Source organism: Gopherus evgoodei, chromosome 1, assembly GCF_007399415.2.
Source record: "Gopherus evgoodei ecotype Sinaloan lineage chromosome 1, rGopEvg1_v1.p, whole genome shotgun sequence".
In the NCBI taxonomy this organism is placed as follows: domain Eukaryota; kingdom Metazoa; phylum Chordata; order Testudines; family Testudinidae; genus Gopherus; species Gopherus evgoodei.
Genome location: NC_044322.1, coordinates 10,506,532 through 10,529,866, shown reverse-complemented (window position 1 = coordinate 10,529,866; position 23,335 = coordinate 10,506,532). Strand labels below are relative to the sequence as shown.

Here is a 23,335-nt window from a genome sequence, read left to right as displayed (position 1 = left end):
GATTGGAGATATACCTATTATTTATTTTATTTTATTTTAAAATATGGCCCTGTGTTCTAAGTCTTTATAATTTTCTAGAGCGGCTCTTATATGCTCTGATTTCCCAAAACAGTTATTGCAGATCACGTAAATCTCATAATTTCTTAAAGGTGACGATTAGTATGAAATGATTCATAGTATGCTAAGAAACATGCAAAAGAAGACTCAAATATAAAAATACTGAATTAAAGGAACATGTGAAGAAAGACCTGTTCATAACTGACAAAGCAAATCATTTCAGAATAGAGCCAATTAAGGCTGGAAACTTCAGACTGATATGAGAACATAGAAAAGAGAACAATGTACATTAAGGCAAGAGTTTTAGCTTTAATTCTCTAGATATTTATAAAATGGAAGCTCGTGTAAACTATTTGCTACAGTCTTATCAGTGAGTACATTCCTTGCATCTCAGGTTGTCTTGCAATGAGAGGAAGTGCCATCACTCTTAAATTGTAGATACTACTTCCCGTGTTGTTTTAGTGCATGGTATTGACTAAATGCTCTTGGCATGCATCAGGTGAACCTATTAAAAATATTGTAAGCTTTGCACTTTTGTGCTTCCCCTACTGCTCCAGACTGTGGAGTCCCCGCCTTATCCTCCCTCTCACTTAGTATGCACTCTCACCCCACCCAGCTTTATTCATCTGAAGAGCACAAGACTCAAGGTCTTCCTTGAACACAGGTTCCCCATCACCACACAAATTATTAAAATCTCGTTGATTTGTTAAAAGCATCTTTTTCAAGATTATATTAAGACAGGCAGAGTAATTTTTTTTAACCTAAGCGTTAGTTTAATCTGTCATCATGGTAAAGGGAAGACAAGCAGATTTCATGCTTTGCTTTGCAAATTTTCATGACAATTTTGCAAGGCTATTTTCATACACAGCATTGTTCCAAAGTGACATTTTATTTGCCAAGGGTGTTAGCTGGACTATTTCGTAGAATAAATGGGCTCCCATAAATTTGCAGAACCTAGATTTTGTAAATCTTTAATTCCTGCAGAATTAGCTAATTTCTAAATTGGAAAGTTACTTCTACAAAACATGTGAAGGAGAATGTGATAGGATAAAGTAAATGAAGCTGGACAATTAAGTCTGTTTTCAACAAAATATGGCCATTAGAAAAATCTAAACATGGAATAAGAATGCAACTAATTGTAACACATTTAGGGTAACAAATGCAGGGTTTCCAATGAGGAAAAGGTACTAAAGAAGTTAAAAAATACCTCATTAAATTTTTGGCAGGGCAACCAGTGTGACTTGAACATTTCTAAATTACCCTGGTATATATATTTATACTAAGGATGAATGAGAGATTTATGAATCATGAGGGTCTTTTCCACTGTTAAAATGTTCTCTCTCTCTCTCTCTCTCTCTCTGAAAATAGGAAAAGCCATCAATTTTGACTCGGCTGTAGTGAAAATAGTAAGTTCAAGTAGGGTGTATATGACAGTGTGACAAGGACATTTTTGCAGTTAAAGTTTTTTTTAGTTTTAGATTTGTGATCAGTAACAATGAACATCACATTTCTTCCATTAAAAATCGGTATCGTATCATACTACCATTTTAAACAAGAAAAAAAAAAGGCAAGGCATTTTTAAACAGATCTTTAAAAAGGGATACCAACTATTATTACAAGTAACTTCTAAGTTTACTTTAACTAAATGATTCAAGAAAAAACACAACAGTTTTACTTTGCACATCAGACAGCATTCTGCATAGTCACTGTCAACGTATTTCCATTTGTGTGGATCTTGCACATAGCAATAGCGAAAAGAAAATACAAGTATGAGATTGTGAAATCAAAGATTGGGTGGAAGGTGAAGTGCCTGAATCTTTTTTCAGTCTGTTTATTATTAGGCCACAAGTGACTTAATCTTGTCACTTTCAAAAATATGTAAAGTTCTAAGGACTTATTTTATTAATGAAACCTTTAACTTTTGGCAATCCAATCGGAGCTGTAATGCAAGCTCAGGGTGTCTAATATGCGTATTAAGAAAGTGGGAAGAATGGCATGTATTCAAGCACACCAGAAAGAGTGGACACTTGCTTGTGCCTAAAAGCTGGATTAAGTTAGCTGTATCATGTGGGGGCGGCCCTCTCTTTTAGAGAAAACTTCATGTGATGCTCTGGGGCAGGCAGAGGTTTCTTTCCACGCATAGGGAGCCGAATGAATGAATGGGAAGTAGAGGGAGAGAAGGGAAAGGAAGCAAAAGGGGTAGGGGGTTAATTATGTGGCACAGGTGACAGAAGGGACAAAGAGCATGGAAAAAAAGGGGTAAAAAATATGTGGGTGGCAACTAATGTATGCATGGGTTTGAAGGGTAGGATGAGAAACTTCAATATAATACAGAAGGTGAGAGACCTGTAGAGGGTTTGATATAAAAAAATAAAAAAATAAAAAAATTAAAAGAATTAGAAAGTCAGTAGCAATTTACTTGTAATACAGGTATAATTTCTAAGGCACCCATCAACATGATATTAAAGTGCCAACAGGGAAATTAAAATTTGAATAAAACAGAAAATTTCTGTTGTATATACAATATTTTACAATTAGACCACACTGGGCAGTAAACACAGCTCAGAAACCTTGAAAAGCCGAGATCATTACTAGATTACCAGAATACAGGCATCACTTCAGAAATTCTTCGGAAAAAGAATCCACATTTCTTCAATTCACTCACTTGTATCTTTTGCAGTTCTCTCTTCCATCACATCATCAGGAAAACAGCACAGCAATTAGCTTTTCATTTCCACAAGCCATTTTTAAATATAGAGAATCCTATATTTAGCAGCCCACAGTGACATATACAGAATGAGTCAGGAAATCCTGTATCCAACTGAAACTTCAGAAGGACCTCAAGCAGACAAAATAGAGTCACCCAAAATGGAATCTGGTCAGTGTGTACCATCACTAATCTCCCTACTTTTATAAAATGTGCCACAGGAACTTCAATGACTCTGAGTACTCAGGACCTCTGTTTTACTGTCATCCAGACATACAGTGCAGTGTTGCATTCGGCTGGAGCACTGGATCAATACTGACTGAGGGAATAGTGTTAACCACTGAGTAGAAACAGCTAACTTCTTGCACCCTCCATTTCCCAGGGAGGTCCCCCCTTTCATATTAACTAGGCCTGTTCTTGCTTAGCTTTGGTAATTTATTGCTATTACAATCCATGGTGGCACCCAGCTGCACCTTTTAGTAAAGCAACCTAGAGAACATTCAAATATATCATACAAATCTTTCAAATAGTAGCCCTGTGTGTAGGAAAACAGAAAATATTGAAGGAAACAAATAATTAGACAAACGTTAACTGAACCATATAAGCAATAATTGGAAACTCAGTGAACCCATAAAAATGGGTAATGAGAAAAAATAATGGCTAGAACTAATGGGTTACTATAAAGAACAGTGTTAGATCTGGCTTTAATGATGACGAAGAAGTTTAAACAGCAGATTAAAGGGCTGCATAAATGGATTAAAATCAGAAGGCAAACACTGCAGAGAACCAAGAAATTATACAAAGATCCAACATATACCATACAGCATGGAGGTATATCCCATCCCTATACAGTATTGGGTAAGTACAGTATTCACATCTTGGTACTGTGTTATAAGGAAAGAGATAACTGGACAGAGATCAGAGAATAGCAACGGAAAGTATCAGGAGTTAAAGGGATGTTCTTAAAAAAAATAAATCAAAAGAACTAAGTATCTATACCTTAGCTAAACAACAATTAAAAGGGAATGATATAATAGTCTACATATTTGGAAGATGTGAAGATCAAGGAATGAGAGGAATTCTTTGGGTTGTTACATGGGGGCATTTTAACTAGTAGCAATTAAACAAAATTAAGAAAAGATAAATATAGGTAGAATTTCTAGAAAGTGAGCTCTGTTACACACCAGAAGTGTCTCCAGGTGGGAAGCCCCATAACTTGGAACAGTTAAAACTAGACTGGACAAAACACTAGAAGATGAACTGCAGAGAACAATATAGCACCGCCAGGGAGACGAACTGGATGAGGCATGAACACACCAACAATTCTACCACCAATGGCGAGACACGCGAATGCTATGAGTACACTAAAATTCAGTCATGCTATGTCTCAGACCTGACAGGAACAGCTAGCTGTTTCAAAGATGCCAAAGCACTGGTATGGGGCCTTTTACACTGGACCTGCACTGACAGAAGCAGCACAGGCACAATACTGAAGGTTTGCGAGGTCATTCAAATGTTATTATACAACATACAAAGACCTGTGCTTCCAAAACTTCTGGGCCACTTCCCCCCACCCTTCATTTCTCTAGTGTGCAAAGATTTGTTCTGGCTTCCCAGAGGTATTTTCAGAATAAGAGATTAACTATAACAGCATGAGTTTGGCCTTTACTCCCAATGATCCAAAATACGCCATTGCTATTTTACAAGCTGTTCTGATCTGCTATCTCAAGAGATACGTTAAGGCTTATGGGCTTTACATCCCTTACTCCAGATGCAGAATTCATTCTCACTTGAGGACTGTAACACCAATTCAGTTGATGTTTTTATATCAAAGTAAAAATGTTACCTACAATATTTGACTTTACATTTGTCTTCTAACATAACGAAAAGTCTGGAAGGTAGTTAGGGGCAAAAGCCTTCCACGCTCCTGACTAACTCAGAATACAGAAGAGAGCTCAGTTCAAACTTGTAAGGGGCGTGGGTGTATTTTTCAGTGTACTGGGTTCTTTTTGGTATCCATGTCTTATAAAAGCACTTGTAATTCAGCTGCTCATAAAGTGCCTTGGGGTACCATTAAATTATCCCTTACTTTACGCTAACCTTCATCTAACTCTCTGTAAGACATTTTGTAATATTATATATTAAAAGACACTAGCTATATAAAAATCAATATGTTCTACTGTTTAGATTCTGATATTGTAACTTTCATCCAGAGTGGATGAGAACAGATATTTTAAAATTTAAATCAGATTTTCTTATTTAAATCAGATGTTTTTATTGAACTTATATATTTTTTTTAAAATAAACCTGTTTAAAATGAAATCTGAATTTAATACAAAATATGTTAAGCCCTAAACTTCTTATAATCTTTTAAAACATTTAAATAAAAAAAAATAAAATATTCTGAATCCATGGGCCTCTATCAAAAACTGAGTTAAAAAGCTGCTTTCCTATATTATAAAGAAAGAATCAGGGGGAAGACATCTAACTTTTGAGGTCAAGCCTTTATAAATATGGCACAAAAGGTCAGCCTAAGTAACTTAGTAGATGTTACTTAGAAAATGTCATCTTCAAGATACTGATGGTATGTCTACACTACCTGCCAGATTGGCGGGCAGCAATTGATCCAGCATGGATTGATTTATAGCGTCTAGTCTAGACACGATAAATCGACTCCCAAGCACTCTCCCGTCGACTCCTGTACTCCACTGCCGTGAGAAGCGCAGGCAGAGTCGACAGGGGAGTGGCAGCAGTCGACTCACTGCGGTGAAGACACCACGGTAAGTCGATCTAAGTATGTCGACTTCAGCAATGTTATTCACGTAGCTGAAGCTGCATAACTTAGATTGATCCTGCCTCTCCCCCCCCCCCCCCCACACACACCCTAGGGTAGACCAGGCCTTAGGCAAGCAGAAACTTCTACTCCAGTCACTTTCACATGCGCATATTTGAACATTTTCCCAGGAGGACCTGAAATAATCAGTTAATTCACTGACTACAGTCAATTCCCCTAATATATCATACAGTTGTAAATATGAAATGTGTTTTGATAATAGAAGTTTATGTAGTCAAAACATATGGATGTTTTATTTAATAAAAATAAATTTCATACACTGTTGTGTGTTTAATTAAATTCCAGTTACCATCCTAATACAGCTTGACACAAATCATGAGCAAAAAGTTCATTATCTAGTATAAAAACAATATATCATTCATTTTCCAACACAAGAATCTGAAAATATTAAGCTATATAATTGCTTAAATAAATATATATCATTAGAGTGTACCCTCTCAGGTCGATGTAAACTGCTTTATGTCAACCTAACTCTGTAGTGTAGACCAGACCCTAGCATAAAGGCTCTATTTACTTGAATATCAGCATGCTTTAATGGCTATATCAACTAATGAGAATGCATCTTTCTTTAGAAAATAACTGAAGTACAAATGGAAAAGTTGATTAAAATTGAGACTTTCCACCTGGTGATTTAAATCAATCCATCCTGCTTTCATCCTTTTGTGCATTATGCTGGCAATGTAACTATTCACTTGCACTCTTTTTTTTCTTTGATTTAACACAACACATACCAAGCCCAGAATTTAAACCATCAGACATTTCTTGATAAGAAATTGATATCCTAAGTATCACACAAATATGACAACCATGTTCATGCTGCAGTTTAACACAAAATGCTGATATTTACTTGCTGATGGTTTAAAAATACTTCTAGATAAAAAAAGTTTTGAGTACTTACATGATTCCCCTCTCTATGTATTTAGCTTCACAATGCCTCTGTGAAGTAGGAAAGTGCTATTATTACCATTTTACAGACGGACGGACAAAGAGACTTACCCAAGATCACACAGGAAGTCTGTGGTGGAGCAAGAAATTGAACCCAGAACTCCCAAGTCCCATGCTAGCACCCTAACCACTAAACCACTGAAGATTTTCTGTCAGTAAAAGGCTGGCCGATGGAACTGAACAAATATCTAGATAGTAAATTGTCAGGGACTACAACCTTTGTTACTTGTTTCTACAATGCCTAGCACAATGGAGCCCACTCCTTTACTGGGATTGAGAGATGTTACTGCAATCTCTTTTTGTGACATCTCCATTACTGGAGGTTTGCAGCAATGGCACCCCATTCTGAATTATCCTCTGCAAATCTCTTTGTTGATGAATAGCCATTTTGATCCACCCACAGCACCATTGTCTATCCAAGATCATCTTTCTCTGCTTCCTTTTTTTCTGCCCTCAACTTTCCCTTCCAGTGCTGTAATCATGCCTTGACAGCTGAACCTCTTAAAATATGCCCTGTAAATCAAATCTGTCTTTTCATAAGATCTTTAACGAGCATTTCCTGAGTTCCAATAATTTCCAAAATGTTTTTGTTGGTTACGCGATCAAACCATATTTTCTACTGCTGTGATAGAAATTATAAAATGCCTCTTCCCTGGTTTTCAAGACAAGATGCAGTAATTCAGAACTCAGACGTGCCATTGTCCTTTTTGCGAAAGGACAGATCATGCAAAGGTATCTTCTACAATGTCTTTCTTGAAGACTTTTATGATTTGGCCCTGACAGTCTTACAAGACTAAAAGTACAGCCTTACACAATAGACCATCCAATCACATTCTGCAGCCACAAAGTCTGATGGGCCAAGATGAATGGAGATGCAGGGAAGAGTTCCAAGGCGACATCACAGAATAAAAATAGCTGCCAGACAACATACATTCCTCAATACTTTCCAAACTTAGTTCTTCTAACCACCTAACAACACAGGTCACATCTAGATCTGCATGGAAGCTCAAGAGCATCCTAAGATTCTCAAGTACAGTCTCCATCTCCAGTTCCTCAAATCCTTAGGGACTACCACAGTATTTTCTACAACCTTAAAAATGACAGATGCTATCTTCAGACAGCCTTTGAGAGAGCAAATCAGAAGTCTAGATCAGCAGTTCTCAAACTGTGCGTAGGGACCCAAAGTGGGTTGAATACCCCATTGGGGTCATCAGTGCTGGCATTAAGACTTGCTGAAGGCAAAGTCTGAGTGACCAGGCTCAGGCTTTGGCTTCAGCCATGGACAGCGGGGCTCAGGTTACAGCCCCCTCACCCAGGGCTGAAGCCTCAAGCTTCAGCTCTGGCCCCTTTTCTGGGTGGTGGGGCTCAGGCTTGGGCTTTGGCAACGCTGCCATGCTTCAATCCCCCTTGTTGGGGTCGTGTAGTAATTTTTGTTGTCAGAAGGGGGTCACAGTGCAATGAAGTTTGAGAAACCCTGGTCTAGATTATTAGGAAGGGCTGCACCTTCTTATTGGGAGCATTCCATTCGACTGCAAGAAATAATAACCGTTTCCTATAATTCGCTGAAATGAGGTCCTGCCATCTCTACGACAGTCTCTTATTTAAGACCTTTTGTGGGGGTGAGGACAGTATCCTGCCTCTGGGGAATTAATTCTTTGCCTGACAAACTCATAGGACATTCCAAACCTAGAGAAGACAGTGTAGGTAAGTCACTTTCAAGTTGTATGTTAAGATTTTGCAATAAAATTGCAGGCATAAACACTTTGACATGTCTAATGAAGTGTCCAGACAATACAGGAAGTGTACTGAAAGCAAATAAAACGCTTGATTTACAATTCAAAAAAATGCAATAGAAGTCTGAACAAATCACGCTGGGATTGTGAAGAATTGGAATTTTCTCTGCAATATTAACTCTAACATTACATCATTACTAGGTAATAGCAAAACAAATTAATTAATAGCAAAACAAATTCTGGATCTCAATTTGTTTTAAATGCTGTCTAAAATCAAGAAGTAGGCTAATTCTGAAAACCTGGAGGTTAGGAAAGAAAGAGGAAGATAGCCAAGAAATGGGCAAATTGTTAAATTTATGAGTGGACCTAGAGTAATGTCCGATATCATGGTCATGACCAAACCAATATATTAGGATAATCCAGAGGTTCTCAATCTTTGTCCTTCTGAGCGCCCCCTCTGCCCCCCAACTGCTATAAAAATTCCACAGCCCACCCAGGCCACAACTGTTTTTCAGTAGATTAAAAGCCAAGGCTGGCATTAGGGGGTAGCAAGCAGAGCAATTGCCCATGGCACCACAAAGCGAAGTTGCTCAGGCTTCAGCTTGGGAAGGAGGGGATAGGGCTCTGGTCCTGAGCAGCGGGTCTTGGGATTCGGCTTCCTGCCCTGGGCCCCAGTGAGTTTAATGCTGGCCCTGCTCTCTGGTATATTTTAGTGGACTGTCACCCCTCCCCTGAAACCGTCTTGCAACCCCCCAGGGACCCGAGACATCTCGTTGAAAGCCACTGAGATAATTAGCTTTATTTTCTTCTTACTGAGTTCTCCTTGCTCCATTTGCCCATGTCCAAATTAAACTGTCAAACTATACCACCTTATACTTCCTCTCCTGAACATCCTTGCCTCCACCTCTGGACCAACTTCTCTACTTAAACTAAGGCCTTGCTTATGCAAGAATGTTGGACCCCAAGTTAAATTAGTTTTTAAAGCAATTTAAACTGGTGCAAACCCCTCTAGGGATACTCATTTCAGTTTAAACTAAATGGAAATAAGAGCGTGCACAAGGCATTTCATAACAGTTGAACTAAATCTGTTTTAACAGTCACACTTTTTGTGGAGCAGCTTCCTCCTGTCAGAAAGGCCTTAGTCACTCTCTTGATGTTATATTCAATACTGCCTTTGTTCCAGTTCTAATCTCTGAATTGCCATGCTCTGATCACCACTTTATCTAATATTACTCTTACTTTCTGCCTTTGCTCAATCACAATCCTTCTGCGACCTCCAGATCATCAAAATCTGACTCCTCTGCGGTACTTAACCCCCTCCATCCCCCCTCACCTTAACCCCCTCCATTCCACACACAGCTCCAGTATTTTGCCTCATTTGATTCCCTGCCTTGCCCAACAACCCAATGTTGACTTACTACTTGCATTCACTTCTTCCTTTGCTCAATTGCCTTTAGAGAAAATCCTAGGACCATGCAGATTTCCTTCACTCCTGCCTTCCTTACTCTCCCCAGTCTTCCTTGGGTAACTATGCTGCTTCTTCTCTCCTGCACTTACCACTCCAGAACTTCTTTTCTGTAGTCATTTCTCACCAAGGTTGCACTCAGCCCCAACAGAACTTGTCAGAATCTCTTCAAAGTAACAGGACAACATTCACCAAGAACTTTCAGCTATACGTCTCTCTCCCACACTGGTCTTGGACATTGGGCTTTCTCTTCCACTATCAACTTCCAACTGTCGGTGCTCTGGAGAACTGGACTGAAGCTTAACTGGAGGAGGAATGCTATGACAGTTGTGCAGACTACCTGTCCAAAGCAGAAGTACAACACTGGGTCTCATCAGAGAAAACTCACCACTTCAAATAAAAAAGCCCTTGTTTGATTGGGATAGTAGCCGTCAACTTTCTAACTCTTTCCTCAGTCTCCCAATTTTATTTCAGCTACCTTTGAACATGACTAGGTATCCCCTAACCCAGTGGCCCCCAAACTTTACCTCAAGCCCCTCCATACCCCTGTCTGTGCCCCCTCTCAAGGCCGGGAGCCACAGGCAGGTGTAAAGGCACCAAGACTGGGACCGGAGTGGAGCTGAGGCCAGGGCTGACAGCTAGGACCCTGGACATATAGCTGGCAGCCAGAGCCAGGAGTGAAGCTGCGTGGTACTCCCTCCCTGCACCCAATGGGAGCTGACCTGGGCTCCAGCTGCACCCCCACAAATGTTCCTTTGTGCCCCCGTAGGGGGGCATGCCCCACAGTTTGGGAACCTCTGCCCAACTACAAACACCTTCCCTTGGCCCACTGTGACATAAGGAAAGATAACTACCAACGTTTGTTATCCAGATGTTACGAGACAGAAAGCACCATGTACAAGCCATGCAACATCCATGTTACAGAAGTGTACAGATATTTACTGAGCACTGTAAATGCAACAGAAGAGAGGAAGACTTAGGTCTGCACCACAGTTTACAGTTTAAACCATAAAAAGGAAGTGATACCATATACTAAAGGATTAAACTGCAAGTGGTATAGTTTTTTTTATTATAACTAGAGCATAGTATAGTACATCATGATGATAGCTGGTGGGCTGTCGGTAAGTTTCATAGCAGAATTAAGTTTAAAGGGGGGATCTGACAGAGGAAAAGGCTTGACAGTGGGCACACATGGACAATGGTGTTCCAAATATGAAGGGTGGCACAGAAAGGGGTGTGAAGATGACCAAGAGAAGAATATAAGGAAGTTTTCAGAAAGACTTGAGACAAGTGTATATAGTTGGAGTGCTAGCTGGACAATGAAAGCAGAGATGTCATGGGTTAAATTATAAACAACTTTGAAGATGAGAACAAGAAATAAATTGGACAGTTCTTTCAAGGTCCCTTCCAGTTCTATTTCAAGGACCCTTCCAGTTCTATGAGATAGGTATATCTCCCTATGTTATTATAAGAAGAATCACAAGATTGAAAGATTGGGGACAAGATGAATGATGGGGTAGGAATGTTTTCAGGAGAGGAGGAATAGCTGATCAGCGTCTTCTATACCTAGAGTGAGAACTGATGGGAAGACAGAGAAGGTTGCAATTTTAAAGGTAAGAGATGAACTTAGTATGGACAAAACTTTTAGTGGTGGGGATAGAGGGGAAAGTATGGATTCAGAGAGGTCTTAAAGGAACAACAATCACAGCCTGAAAAATTTACCAACATCTACGACACTCAGGATCAAGACTACTAGCAAAACAATAGTTGTGCCACCACATACCCAACAGCCAGACATCATGCAGTTTAAAGGAACAAGATAGTTTATGTCTTATAATGTACAATTTAGTTACTTCCATGTCTGCCTCTGCTGCTTTCCCAAGCAGCAGAATTAAATTGACCTGATTCGTGTTATTTTTATTGTTGCCTATCAGTTCCAAAAAGGAAGCATAAAAACAGGCAAGACTGATTTGGTTTTCACTCTGCTGTTCCTGAAGAAAGCCATGAGAAATAACAGAGGCACTGGAGCTGCCTGCAGATGCAGGAAAACAGCATTACATGGCACTTGTTTGGAAGGTCAGCTTTGCAGTAATACAAGCTACAAACAAAAGGACATGGTCGACTTTTTAAAAAACCTATAATTAATAGTGCTCTAACTGAAAGATTAGAGAAATAAAAAATGTTACATCTCTCTTTTCCCAGACTGTTTACTTTGTGCATTTGGCAGCATATTGTGTACAGTCACTTTCCTCTATTACTTACATGGGACATTCCCCCAACAATAGAGGGAGAAAAAAATAAATGCCATTGTCAAAGGGACACCAATTGGGAGGAAGACTCAGAAGCAAGGAAGTTACCTAGAACTACCCCTAATTCACTGTCTAAAAATTTAGTAGATTTCATACTGAAGATGTCTTTTTAGAATAAGTAAGAAAATTTTACCTGAGCTTTCCCCAACATGTCATTTCTTTGAGTAATAAGGGCCACAGATCTGTTACAATTGGTACTTCAACCTGCTTGCATCTTAGGAAGGGAACCAGACCAGTCAGTCACCAGCAGCAGGGGAATATCCCACTGTCTGAGGTTCCTGTCAGTTCAGACAACCTCCGTTGCCAGGATCATTCAAATCCATTTATACTACAGATTGTGGTAAATATTCTTTGAGGAACAACCTCTCCAACTATAGAGGATGGTAAAAATCCACCTCATGATAAACCCATATCCTTGGATGCCGATTTCCATTTCTATTCTAGATGATCTATTTGTCTCTAGGGTGGGGCGATATTACTCCACCAGAACTGAGGACCATATTACTCTAAGAAAGGAAGTTTTCAGGTAAGTACAGATGCATTTTCCTGTTTTTCTCTGTTAATGTGCACAGAGACATTCCTATGAAATCCCATTGTAGTGTGTCTCCATGGTGGGAGACAGGATCATACTTTAATCTAACTCATTTTTGTTGTTCAACTTTACACGTATTACCTCTCTTCTATCTTCCCCTGGACACTAAGGCATACAGAAGACTTCTATCAAAAGAAAGGAAATGTTATTCACTACGATCAGATGATCACTACGCAGAATTCAGTGAGCTAATGGCTGTCTAGCAGATTTCAATATAGGAGACATGACTACTCTACCTTCAGAATGTCGGTGCTCTGGAGAACTGGACTGAAGCTTAACTGGAGGAGGAATGCTATGACAGTTGTGCAGACTACCTGTCCAAAGCAGAAGTACAACACTGGGTCTCATCAGAGAAAACTCACCACTTCAAATAAAAAAGCCCTTGTTTGATTGGGATAGTAGCCGTCATGAGGTCCACTCTAATAGATAGGAAAGGACGACGATTTCTGTAGGTGTTTAATCTAGATAGCATGGTAGGGAGCAGAATGAGGCTCCAAAGTCATGCTCTATGACCTCATGGGGTTTGAATAAGGTTGATGCACTAAGAAAACATTTAATGTTGAAATCTATACAAAAACAATCCATGCTGTGTCTGGTAACCTCCACCCACTACCCACAGGGAAGTGGAGGGGGAGGAGGCAGCTGAATTCCATCATCAAAGGTGTGGCAATTGGCACAGGTTGTATGGACTCTGGAGTGTTCTTCCATCTGGTGCGCTGCTCTTCGGGTTTCATTTTCCTCATGAAGATGGGGGAGAAAGGCTGCTTGCCCTGGAGCCAGTTCTCTTCCCAGTCCTGCCTGGCTCTTCTCCTGCTGGGGATCACACACCCTTCCTTTTGCCTGTGATTCTTCCCAGCCTCGCTTGCTTGCTGAAGCCTGCAGGGGGACCAGCCGCTGCAAATGCCTCAGAAGGGGAAGGAGAGCTGGGGGGACGGTCTTCCCAAAAATCAAAGACTGCCCTGACACAAAGCTGGGGATTACACCTTTTAAAAACAGAACTGCCAGTCTAAAAATTGGGAACAAACTTTGGAATTTCCCTCAAAAAAACTGCAGCAAGGAGAGCTGGGGGAGCTACTGATCACAGCCTGGAGACAGAAATAAATGAAGGGAACTTCAGAGGGAGAAGCATTCCTCAGCTGCCAGTGACCGACAACTCTAGTTCTTCCTGCCCAGCAGGCACAAGTACCCACTCTAATGGACCTGAGGACCATAGCATGAAGAAGAAAGCAAAGATTCTACAGAAGTTAACAATGCTGATTCCCCACACTCCCCTAGAAAAGATTCCTGCTTGCCAATAAGCAATTAATTTGTCAAGTGCTGATAATATGTAGTGTATCGTATTGAAAACTGGTAAGACCCACTGAACAAACTTTGATGGATTCTTAGCTAACACAAAAGCAACATACTCCTGAGGCCCCCGATCCCATGGAGGGGTCCATCTGTTTATCTCTCTCTCTCTCCCATATATTCATTTACATACACACACAAAACCTTATATCTGAATGGACTCGCGATGATTCCAGTGGGACTCATCATAACGATCTGACTGCAAGGCAGGCCACTAAAATCAGTGGCACTCCATTCAGATCCAAGGATCCATGCTCAGAGATCCTTCTGCAGGACTGCTCTACAACTAAACCTTAGGTCTTCCTATGTTGCTCAGGGCTGTGAAAAATTTTGCACCCTGTGTAACGTAGTTAGGTCAACCTAATCGCCACTGCAGACAGAGCTAGGTTGACAGCAGAATTATTCCATCGGCCTAGCTGCTGTTGCTCAAGGAGGTAGACTTATCCCAACAATGGAAAAAACCCTTCTGTCATTGTAGCAAATGTCTACATTACACAGGCATAGCTGCAGCACTACAGCTGTGCTACTGTCCTGCTTTCAGTGTACACAGACAATGTATACACACTCAGGCATCACGTTTGACTATGTCAGCACACACATAAAGAGGCTTGTCTTTTGGAATTATAACCAGAACTGCATAAGAAACCAAAACATGATGTTTGCCACATGTCGTATGCATGGTTAAGAGACACCATCAATTAGAAATCAATTACTAAAAGAAGAGAAAGTTAGAAGTAATTTCAGGCATTACACCTCCCAAAGTTCCACGATCAATACTTCGAACTCAATCACATCTCCTCTTTTGCTGTATGAGAGACTCATACAAACAACAGGGAAAACAGACAGTACAGACAACACTGTCAAAGGCACAAAAAACAAACTGAAGACATTTGTGTGTCACTCAGTAACAGTGATTATAGGTATTACTTGGAACTATAGAAGATAAAGAATTATACAGGCGTGTTATCAATGTGTTCCTTTAACTTCACTTATTTTGCATAAGTGTAAAAATTCTTAAATTCTTTTTGAAGGTGCAAATTCATATCATTCCATTCATAAGTCTGTGGGTGTTACGAGTTTTCAGACAAGAGAATTAGAACAGAGGCATTTATATGATTTAACATTTGGAGTGGCAGTTGCCCAGATGTTAGCCATATAAATGTTGAATTTGAAGTATTGAACATGATGTCATTTGGTGCTTTAAGTAGCATTAAAGCATATTATTGCCACTGATTAACTACGCAAATATTAACAAGTAAACACAAATGGCACATGCTCATACCACTTGTTAAACCCCTTTCAGCACACCAGCAACGGCAGATAGATGAAAACTGATTGTTCAACATATCTGGACTTTCAAAAAGCCTTTGACACAGTGTTAAGCAATTAAGTAGTCATGGGGTAAAAGTTGAGTTGTGAATTAGAACTGGACTGGAGATAAAAAAGGAAGGATTAAATAGTTGTCTGTCAACTAAGCAAAAGTTCAACAGTGGTCTGCCAAAATGTTTTGTGCTAGGGCTGGTGTTTAACATATTCATCTGTGACCTAGAAAAGAGAATCGACAGTAAAGTGGCAACATCTGCCAATGACAAAATAATTAAAATCATAACTAGGGAAGACCATGAGGCAATGAAGAGCAGTTTCTTAGCTTGCTGCTCTAACTACATTACCCCTTCTTTGCTCCCCTACAATTCACTGTTAACATATGCAAAGTAATGCAAATTGGACAAATAATTTCAACTATTCGTACAGGTTGGTCAGTTCTATATTGACTTTAGCCACTCAGAAAGAGAGACCAGGCATAATCATGAATAGCTGTAACCACATCTTCTCCATGTAAAGTAGCACTCAAAAAGCAAAGTGTTACAGTAAAATAAGTTAAGACCAGATTTCTGTTTAATGCTCCACTCTTCTAAATGCTCTAAAATCTACACAGTTACTTGGATTGCCTTAAAATTTGCTGTCCCTTATGGGGTGCAGGATTCTGTTAGCGATCCAAATTTGGGGCCATTTCCTGAGGTACAGCATTTCTTACAATTGAGTGATTCTAGCAACCTTGTGTTGCTCACATATAGAGATGAAACAAAGACTCAGATAATTCTATTAGGATGTCCAATGCTAGTGGGTGACCCCAACAGAGTATGAGGCACCAAGGAGACCTTTAGGCAAACTTATTTGTAAAAGATTTTGCTTCTTTTTAGAATATCAGAAGCCTCACATGTTAAGACAGTAAGAAAGGCTAACAAGCTGGAAAACAATGTTTACAGTGCACTAAACTACCCACAGCTGTCAACTGACTTGGACTTGCAGAGCTATACAACTCCACTGTAGATGTTTGGGCTCCGGATGGAGCTTGGGCTCCAGGACCTCTCCCTTCCTGGAGTCCCAAAGCCTGGACTCCATATCAAGCCCGAACGCTTCCACTGCACATACTCCACATCCTCTACGGGTTTAGCTTGCAGCGTTGAGAGCCGCACTTTACAGCGCTGTATCTTGCAGCGCTCGGGGAGGTGTTTTTTTCACACCCCTGAGCGCAAAAGTTGCAGCACTGTAAAGAGCCAGTGTAGTCATTGCCTTAGGTTTTGGCTCTTACAGTGTTTTAGAAAGCCTGGTTCACACTTAAAAATTAGATCAACACTGCTATGTTGTTCAAGGCTGTGAAAAATGTCATGCCCTGAGAGCCATAGTTAGGTCAACCTAACCGTCGCAGTATACACGGCTAGATTGCAGGAAGAAGGGGTTTTTGGCAATGCAGAAAACCTCTATGCTGCACCTGTAATGTAGACATACCCTAAGATAAGTACAGTAAAAGCTTTTTTATCCAGCACGTTGGAGGAATGGGAGGTGCCGGTAAGTGATAATGCTGGTTAACTAAGAGTGAGGGAGTTTGTGGGGTGCAGAGGGCTCTGAGAGGGAGCTTGGGTGCGGGACAGGGGGTTGGGGCATGGGAAGGGATGTGAGGTGATCACCTCGGGCAGCTCCTTGCAAGCGGCGACCAATGCCTGAGGACCCTAGGCGGAGACACGACAGGCAGCTCTGCACACGCTTCCCCAGTCTACAAGTGTTGCACCTGCCGCTCCCGTTGGCCGCAGTTCCAGGCAAGGGCAGCATGCAGAGCGGCCTAGCCATGCCAACTGGACTATAAACCAGACATTCTATAAAGATTAAAAATGTCGGTTTATAGTGCTTTCCAGTTGGTACAGGGCCAGAAAACCCAGCTTTTACTGTAAAAAGAACATCTGGTTTAACCCTGACAGTGTCCTGCAAGTTTCAAATATCCAGTGGCTTATTATAAATTATTTGGAATAAAAACTGGACGCAAAAATTAAGAAATATTGTCATTGTAGTGAGTGGCTCTCCAGTGCCTGTAACACAATGGACATCCTGCTTTTACAATCCAGTACAAAAATCAGCACACCTCTACCTAGATACATGCAGGTTTACTGAACAAGTCTTGTGCCTTTCTACCTAATGAGAAACTGCTGGTTTGTTACTCAACAACATACTGCTCATAACAAACTTTTTTCTCCTCCATAAACAACGTAATTCTAAAAGCGAGCAGCAATGTGTTTTACACTGCTATGTAATTGTTAATGCAGTTGCATGTTGGTCTGAGGGTTTTTTTTTCATATATCTGGTATTATTGCAAGTAATATCTACAAGTAAAATAAAGAAGAGAAACACTTATTTTACAGTATGCTTATCTTGTGCATTTGAGTTTCAAATAGGATGTGATAGTAAAAATCACAAAGACTGCCAGGGAAACTCAGGGACACATACAGAATGGAAAAATACTTCAAATTCATTTTTTAAATTCACTAGATATCGAACTGACAACAATTTTAATATCCAAAATAATTAGATACAAATAAGGGACTTCAGAAGAGCTATAAACCAAAGGTCATGAAAGATCCCATGGTTTTATGAAGGACAGGTTGTTAATCCATTTGCCCTGATTTAAATTACAAGTCTAGCTGATTCATATCCTCTAAAACTGGGCTTTATCTTTCCTCTGACCCTCACATTCAGAACACTCTCCACTACCGTGATGTAATTTTTGTCTTCTCTTTCTTTCTTCGCTTACTTGTAGGATGCAGAGATGGAAACCTATTGGTTCACCCTAGTCTATCTCGACAATAATGGAAGATTATTCCATAATGTACATGGATTAGACCAGTGGCTCTCAAACTTTTGTACTGGTGACCCCTTTCACAGAGCAAGCCTCTGAGTGAGACCTCCCCTTTATCAATTCAAAACACTTTTTTATATATTTAACACCATTATAAAAGCTAGAGGCAAAGTGGGATTGGGGTGGAGGTTGATAGCTTGTGACCCCCCCTCCCCATGTAATAGCCTCGTGACCTCAAGGGGTCCCAGCTCCCAGTTTGAGAATTCCTGGATTAGTCACTAGTAAAATCTAATTTTACATTTGTAAAGTAATGGGGCCTCCTCCACTTCCCTGGAGAGACTATTCAATAAACTATACCTTGCTATCAAGGAGCATGCAGATGTTCAGTCTAAATTTTTTCTTTTTAAATTTTATCCCAGTTCTCCTAGTTATATCCCCTTTTACTATACTAAATAATTCTCATTCCTTCTCGGGGTTTAAACCCTTCAAATCTGCTGCTTCTTTATAGCTCTAAAATTATTTTATTCCTTTCCATATCTAGCACCTACTAGTGCGGGCTAACATGGTATGTCCCAACTTCCTCATTTTATAGCCTTTCAATCCATACAAATATGCATCTTACTAGTCACTACTCTCTTTCACCCTTAGATCTACAAATGGTTAAAATTCAGCAAAAAAAATGATAAACAATTGAAAACAAGGTCTTACAATGGAAAGTTTCAGGCAACCTTAACAACAGGCAGCACTACTAGCCCCACTTTTAATACTGACTTTGTTTTTCTAATATCTCTAACTCAGCCTTGTCTACACTGCTGCTCTTCTACTCCTACATGCCTTCCCACAGCCACTCTCTACAAAAGCTTCTCTCATGATCATTCCCTTTATCTTTTTCATCTACTCCAATGTTTGTGACAAAAGAAAACCCAACAGGATCATCTGCATCACCCTCCTGTATGCCTAAAACCTTCCAAAAATGGATGCCAAATTTCCTCCCACTCATTCAAAACACTTCTGAAATCATATCTAATCTGTGAGGCATCCAAACTAAACTCAGCTATGATTTTTTTCTAATACAAGGCTCCATACACTCAGGGCAGGGATCTGTTTTGTTTCATCCTGCTCTCCTAGACTAATTGTGCAAACAAGAGCCCTTAACTTTAAGCCCACACATAAATCTTTGCAGCATAAGGTCCCTACCATACAGCAGCACGTATGCACTATGACCACCATCACCCTTAAACAGGACACAAAAATACTTAATTATTGGGGGAAATGTAAAATGTAATTAATCAGTATTTTTCATAGCACAATCTGCACTGCCATGAATACAATGTGAGCATCTCCTCTCCTGTAATCCAAGGACAACCCTAGGCACAAAGCCTGACAGCTTGCTATCCCACCTTCGGCCCCTAAAAAATAAGACCAGCTTGATTAATAAGTCCTGCCTATATTAACGTATCCTTCCTCAAGTGCCTTTTTGGGAACAATTGCACTTTGCTTTGTCCATCTTAAACTGTCACTTCTTCCCACCTCCCTTGCAAAGGGCAGGGAATGTGCCTCACTCTGTTTAAGGCCTATGCAAACTCATGGCTAGGCTTAGAGGAATTGGATTTTGTATCTATATAATTTTAACAGATATCAATTATAAGCATTTTCAAAATTATCTAAATTTTCATAGTTGCAGAAAATTATGGAAGGGTCAGACAGTGGGGTGTGTGTGTGTTGTCAGATAATTACTTAATGACAGTAGATGCTGCGTTTTAAAAAAAAAACCATTATAACCATTATAACACAAATTGTCAACATCACCTGTCAAAACATAGGAAACAAATATCCTTAAATCAAACTCTAATAAGTCTCTAAGCAGCATTTTTCCTACTTTGCTTATTTGTATATTTCAATTATCATAGATGGAGATTGTATTTAATCAGTTTGCCAGGGTATGGTGAAACTGACGTTTACCAATGTTTCCTGATAAAACTCTAATCCTTCCAAGCCTGGCTAGGGCAATATGCATGTGATTTTTTATTTAGAATCTCCCTTTCTCGTATGTTTAAGGCCCCAAACCATCCCAAAGTCCATAGCCAATAGCCTGTTGCCATCATCATCATCTCATCTCCTGCTCCAGCGGCAACGCATCCCAGGGCTTGTCTACATCACAAAGTTGCAGCGCTGGTGAGGGGGTTACAGCGCTGCAACTTAGGAGGTGTACACATCTGCAGGGCATCACCAGCGCTGCAACTCCCTGTTTGCAGCGCTGGCCGTACTCCCGTTTTGTCTCGGGTGTAGAGGATCCAGCACTGGTGATCCAGCGCTGGTAATCAAGTGTAGACACTTACCAGCGCTTTTCTTGACCTCCGTGGAATAAGCAGGTATCCCAGCATACCTGAGGAAGCCTCTGGTAATCAAGCTGGTCTCCTTCCCCGGTTTGCTCTCGCGTTCCCCGAACCCCGAGCAAGCAGGTCTCCTTCCCTGCGGTTTGCAGGGTGGCTCCGGGAACGCGAGAGCAAACCGCGGCGAAGCTGGTCTCCTTTCCCGGTTTGCTCTCTCGTTCCCGGAACCCCGAGCAAGCAGGTCTCCTTCCCTGCGGTTTGCTGGGTGGCTCCGGGAACGCGAGAGCAAACCGCGGCGAAGCTGGTCTCCTTTCCCGGTTTGCTCTCTCGTTCCCGGAACCCCGAGCAAGCAGGTCTCCTTCCCTGCGGTTTGCAGGGTGGTTCGGGGAACGCGAGAGCAAACCGCGGCGAAGCTGGTCTCCTTTCCCGGTTTGCTCTCTCGTTCCTGGAACCCCGAGCAAGCAGGTCTCCTTCCCTGTGGTTTGCTGGGTGGCTCCGGGAACGCGAGAGCAAACCGCGGCGAAGCTGGTCTCCTTTCCCGGTTTGCTCTCGCGTTCCCGGAACCCCCCTTGAAGCCGCCCAACAGCGCTGCAGTGTGGCCACATCTAACACCACTTGCAGCGCTGGTTGCTGTAAGTGTGGCCACTCTGCAGCGCTGGCCCTATACAGCTGTACTAATACAGCTGTAACAACCAGCGCTGCAAAATACCAATGTTTCCTGATAAAACTCTAATCCTTCCAAGCCTGGCTAGGGCAATATGCATGTGATTTTTTATTTAGAATCTCCCCTTCTCGTATGTTTAAGGCCCCAAACCATCCCAAAGTCCATAGCCAATAGCCTGTTGCCATCATCATCATCATCTCATCTCCTGCTCCAGCGGCAACGCATCGCAGGCTGCCCCCAGAGTCGGAGATTACAATGCCAGCCCAGAAGGGACCCGTGTGAACATCTAATCCGACCTCCAGCACAACACAGAGCAGAGGGCTCTGCTGAATTCACTCCTGTTTGAACTAGCGAGCCTGGGGTCCACCTTCCACTAGCTCCTGCCCAGAGCAGCTGGGATGCAGCACTGGGATAACAGGTTATCGGTTTACACCAGCCCCGATGCAGGGGCCACGAGTTCGGGGACAGGGGCTGTCGGTTTCTCCCCCCACAGCAGGGAGCTGGGGAACCTCCCACTAGGGCTTGAGGGGGCTGCTGCAGAGCCCGGCCGGGGCTGCTGCCCCGCATGCAGGAGGAGGGAAGAAGCCGCCCCCGGGCACGGCGGGGACTGCCCAGCCCAGCTCGGGGGAAGCGAGGCTGGGCCTGCGCGGCCCCGGCCCCGGCACTCACAGAACTCGGCGATGTAGTAGGACACGGCGTAGTTCTCCTCGCACCACTCCAGGGTGGAGGTGGGCGCGCCCCAGTAGCCGGCCCTGTCGGCGGCGGGAGCCATCGCGCAGCGCTGCGAGCGAGCGAGCGAGCGAGGCCGGGCCCGGACGCTCACTGCGCGGCGGGGGGAGGCGGCTCCGCCCACACACCGGGCCCGGAGTCCGGCCCCCTAGTTGCCGTGGAAACCGGCTGCGGCCTTCAGGGCGTGAAAGCCTGTCGGGAAGCGGCGGCTATGAGGTGTGGGGCCTGTCCGTGGGCGGCAGGAAGATCTGGGGGCAGGAAGGCGGGAAGGTTTGGGGGGCCGGAGGCAGGACAGGGAAGGTTTGGGGGGCTGGGGGCAGGACAGAGGGAAGGTTTGGGGGGGCTGGAGGCAAGAAGGAGGGAAGGTTTGGGGGGCTGGGGGCAGGACAGAGGGAAGGTTTGGGGGGCTGGGGGCAGGACAGGGAAGGTTTGGGGGGCTGGGGGCAAGAAGGAGGGAAGGTTTAGGGGGCTGGGGGCAGGAAGGAGGGAAGGGTTGAGGGGCCAGGGGCAGGAAGGTTGGGTGAGGAGGGAAGGGTTGGGGGGGCTGGAGGCAGGACAGAGGGAAGGTTTGGGGGGCTGGGGGCAAGATAGAGGGAGGATTTGGGGGCAGGACAGAGGGAAGGTTTGGGAGGCTGGGGGCAGAATAGAGGGAAGGTTTGGGGGGCTGGGGGCAGGACAGAGGGAAGGTTTGGGAGGCTGGGGGCAGAATAGAGGGAAGGTTTGGGGGCTGTGAGCAGGATGGGGAAAGTTTGGGGAGCTGGGGGCAAGCAGGGACAGGTTTGGGGGTGGGAAGGAGGATGGGATTTGGGGGCGGGGGTGTAAGGAAGGACAGAGGTTTGGGGGGCTGGGGCAGGAAGGAGGAAGGTTTGGGCAGGATAGAGGGAAGGTTTTGGGGGGCTGGGGGCAAGATAGAGGGAGGATTTGGGGGCAGGACAGAGGGAAGGTTTGGGAGGCTGGGGGCAGAATAGAGGGAAGGTTTGGGGGGCTGGGGGCAGGACAGAGGGAAGGTTTGGGAGGCTGGGGGCAGAATAGAGGGAAGGTTTGGGGGCTGTGAGCAGGATGGGGGAAAGTTTGGGGAGCTGGGGGCAAGCAGGGACAGGTTTGGGGGTGGGAAGGAGGATGGGATTTGGGGGCGGGGGTGTAAGGAAGGACAGAGGTTTGGGGGGCTGGGGCAGGAAGGAGGAAGGTTTGGGCAGGATAGAGGGAAGGTTTTGGGGGCTGGGGGCAGGACAGAGGGAAGATTTGGGGGCAGGACAGAGGGAAGGTTTGGGAGGCTGGGGGCAGAATAGAGGGAAGGTTTGGGGGCTGTGAGCAGGATGGGGGAAAGTTTGGGGAGCTGGGGGCAAGCAGGGACAGGTTTGGGGGTGGGAAGGAGGATGGGATTTGGGGGCGGGGGTGTAAGGAAGGACAGAGGTTTGGGGGGCTGGGGCAGGAAGGAGGAAGGTTTGGGCAGGATAGAGGGAAGGTTTTG

The 23,335-nt window shown here is 42.9% G+C and overlaps 1 protein-coding gene across 3 annotated transcripts in view; it reads right to left on the bottom strand.

Moving 5' to 3' along the window:
* The window catches only part of ACER3 (alkaline ceramidase 3), an 80,037-nt gene extending 58,084 nt beyond the window's left edge, over positions 1-21,953 (bottom strand). For 2 of the 3 annotated variants that reach the window (XM_030557810.1, XM_030557819.1), the window contains exon 1: positions 21,805-21,953. In XM_030557810.1, coding sequence (XP_030413670.1) covers positions 21,805-21,907 — 103 coding nt within the window. In that variant the 5' untranslated portion in view covers positions 21,908-21,953. The remainder of the gene's footprint in view (positions 1-21,804) is intronic. The other variant, XM_030557829.1, reaches the window with a different exon arrangement.
* Positions 21,954-23,335: the final 1,382 nt, after the last annotated feature.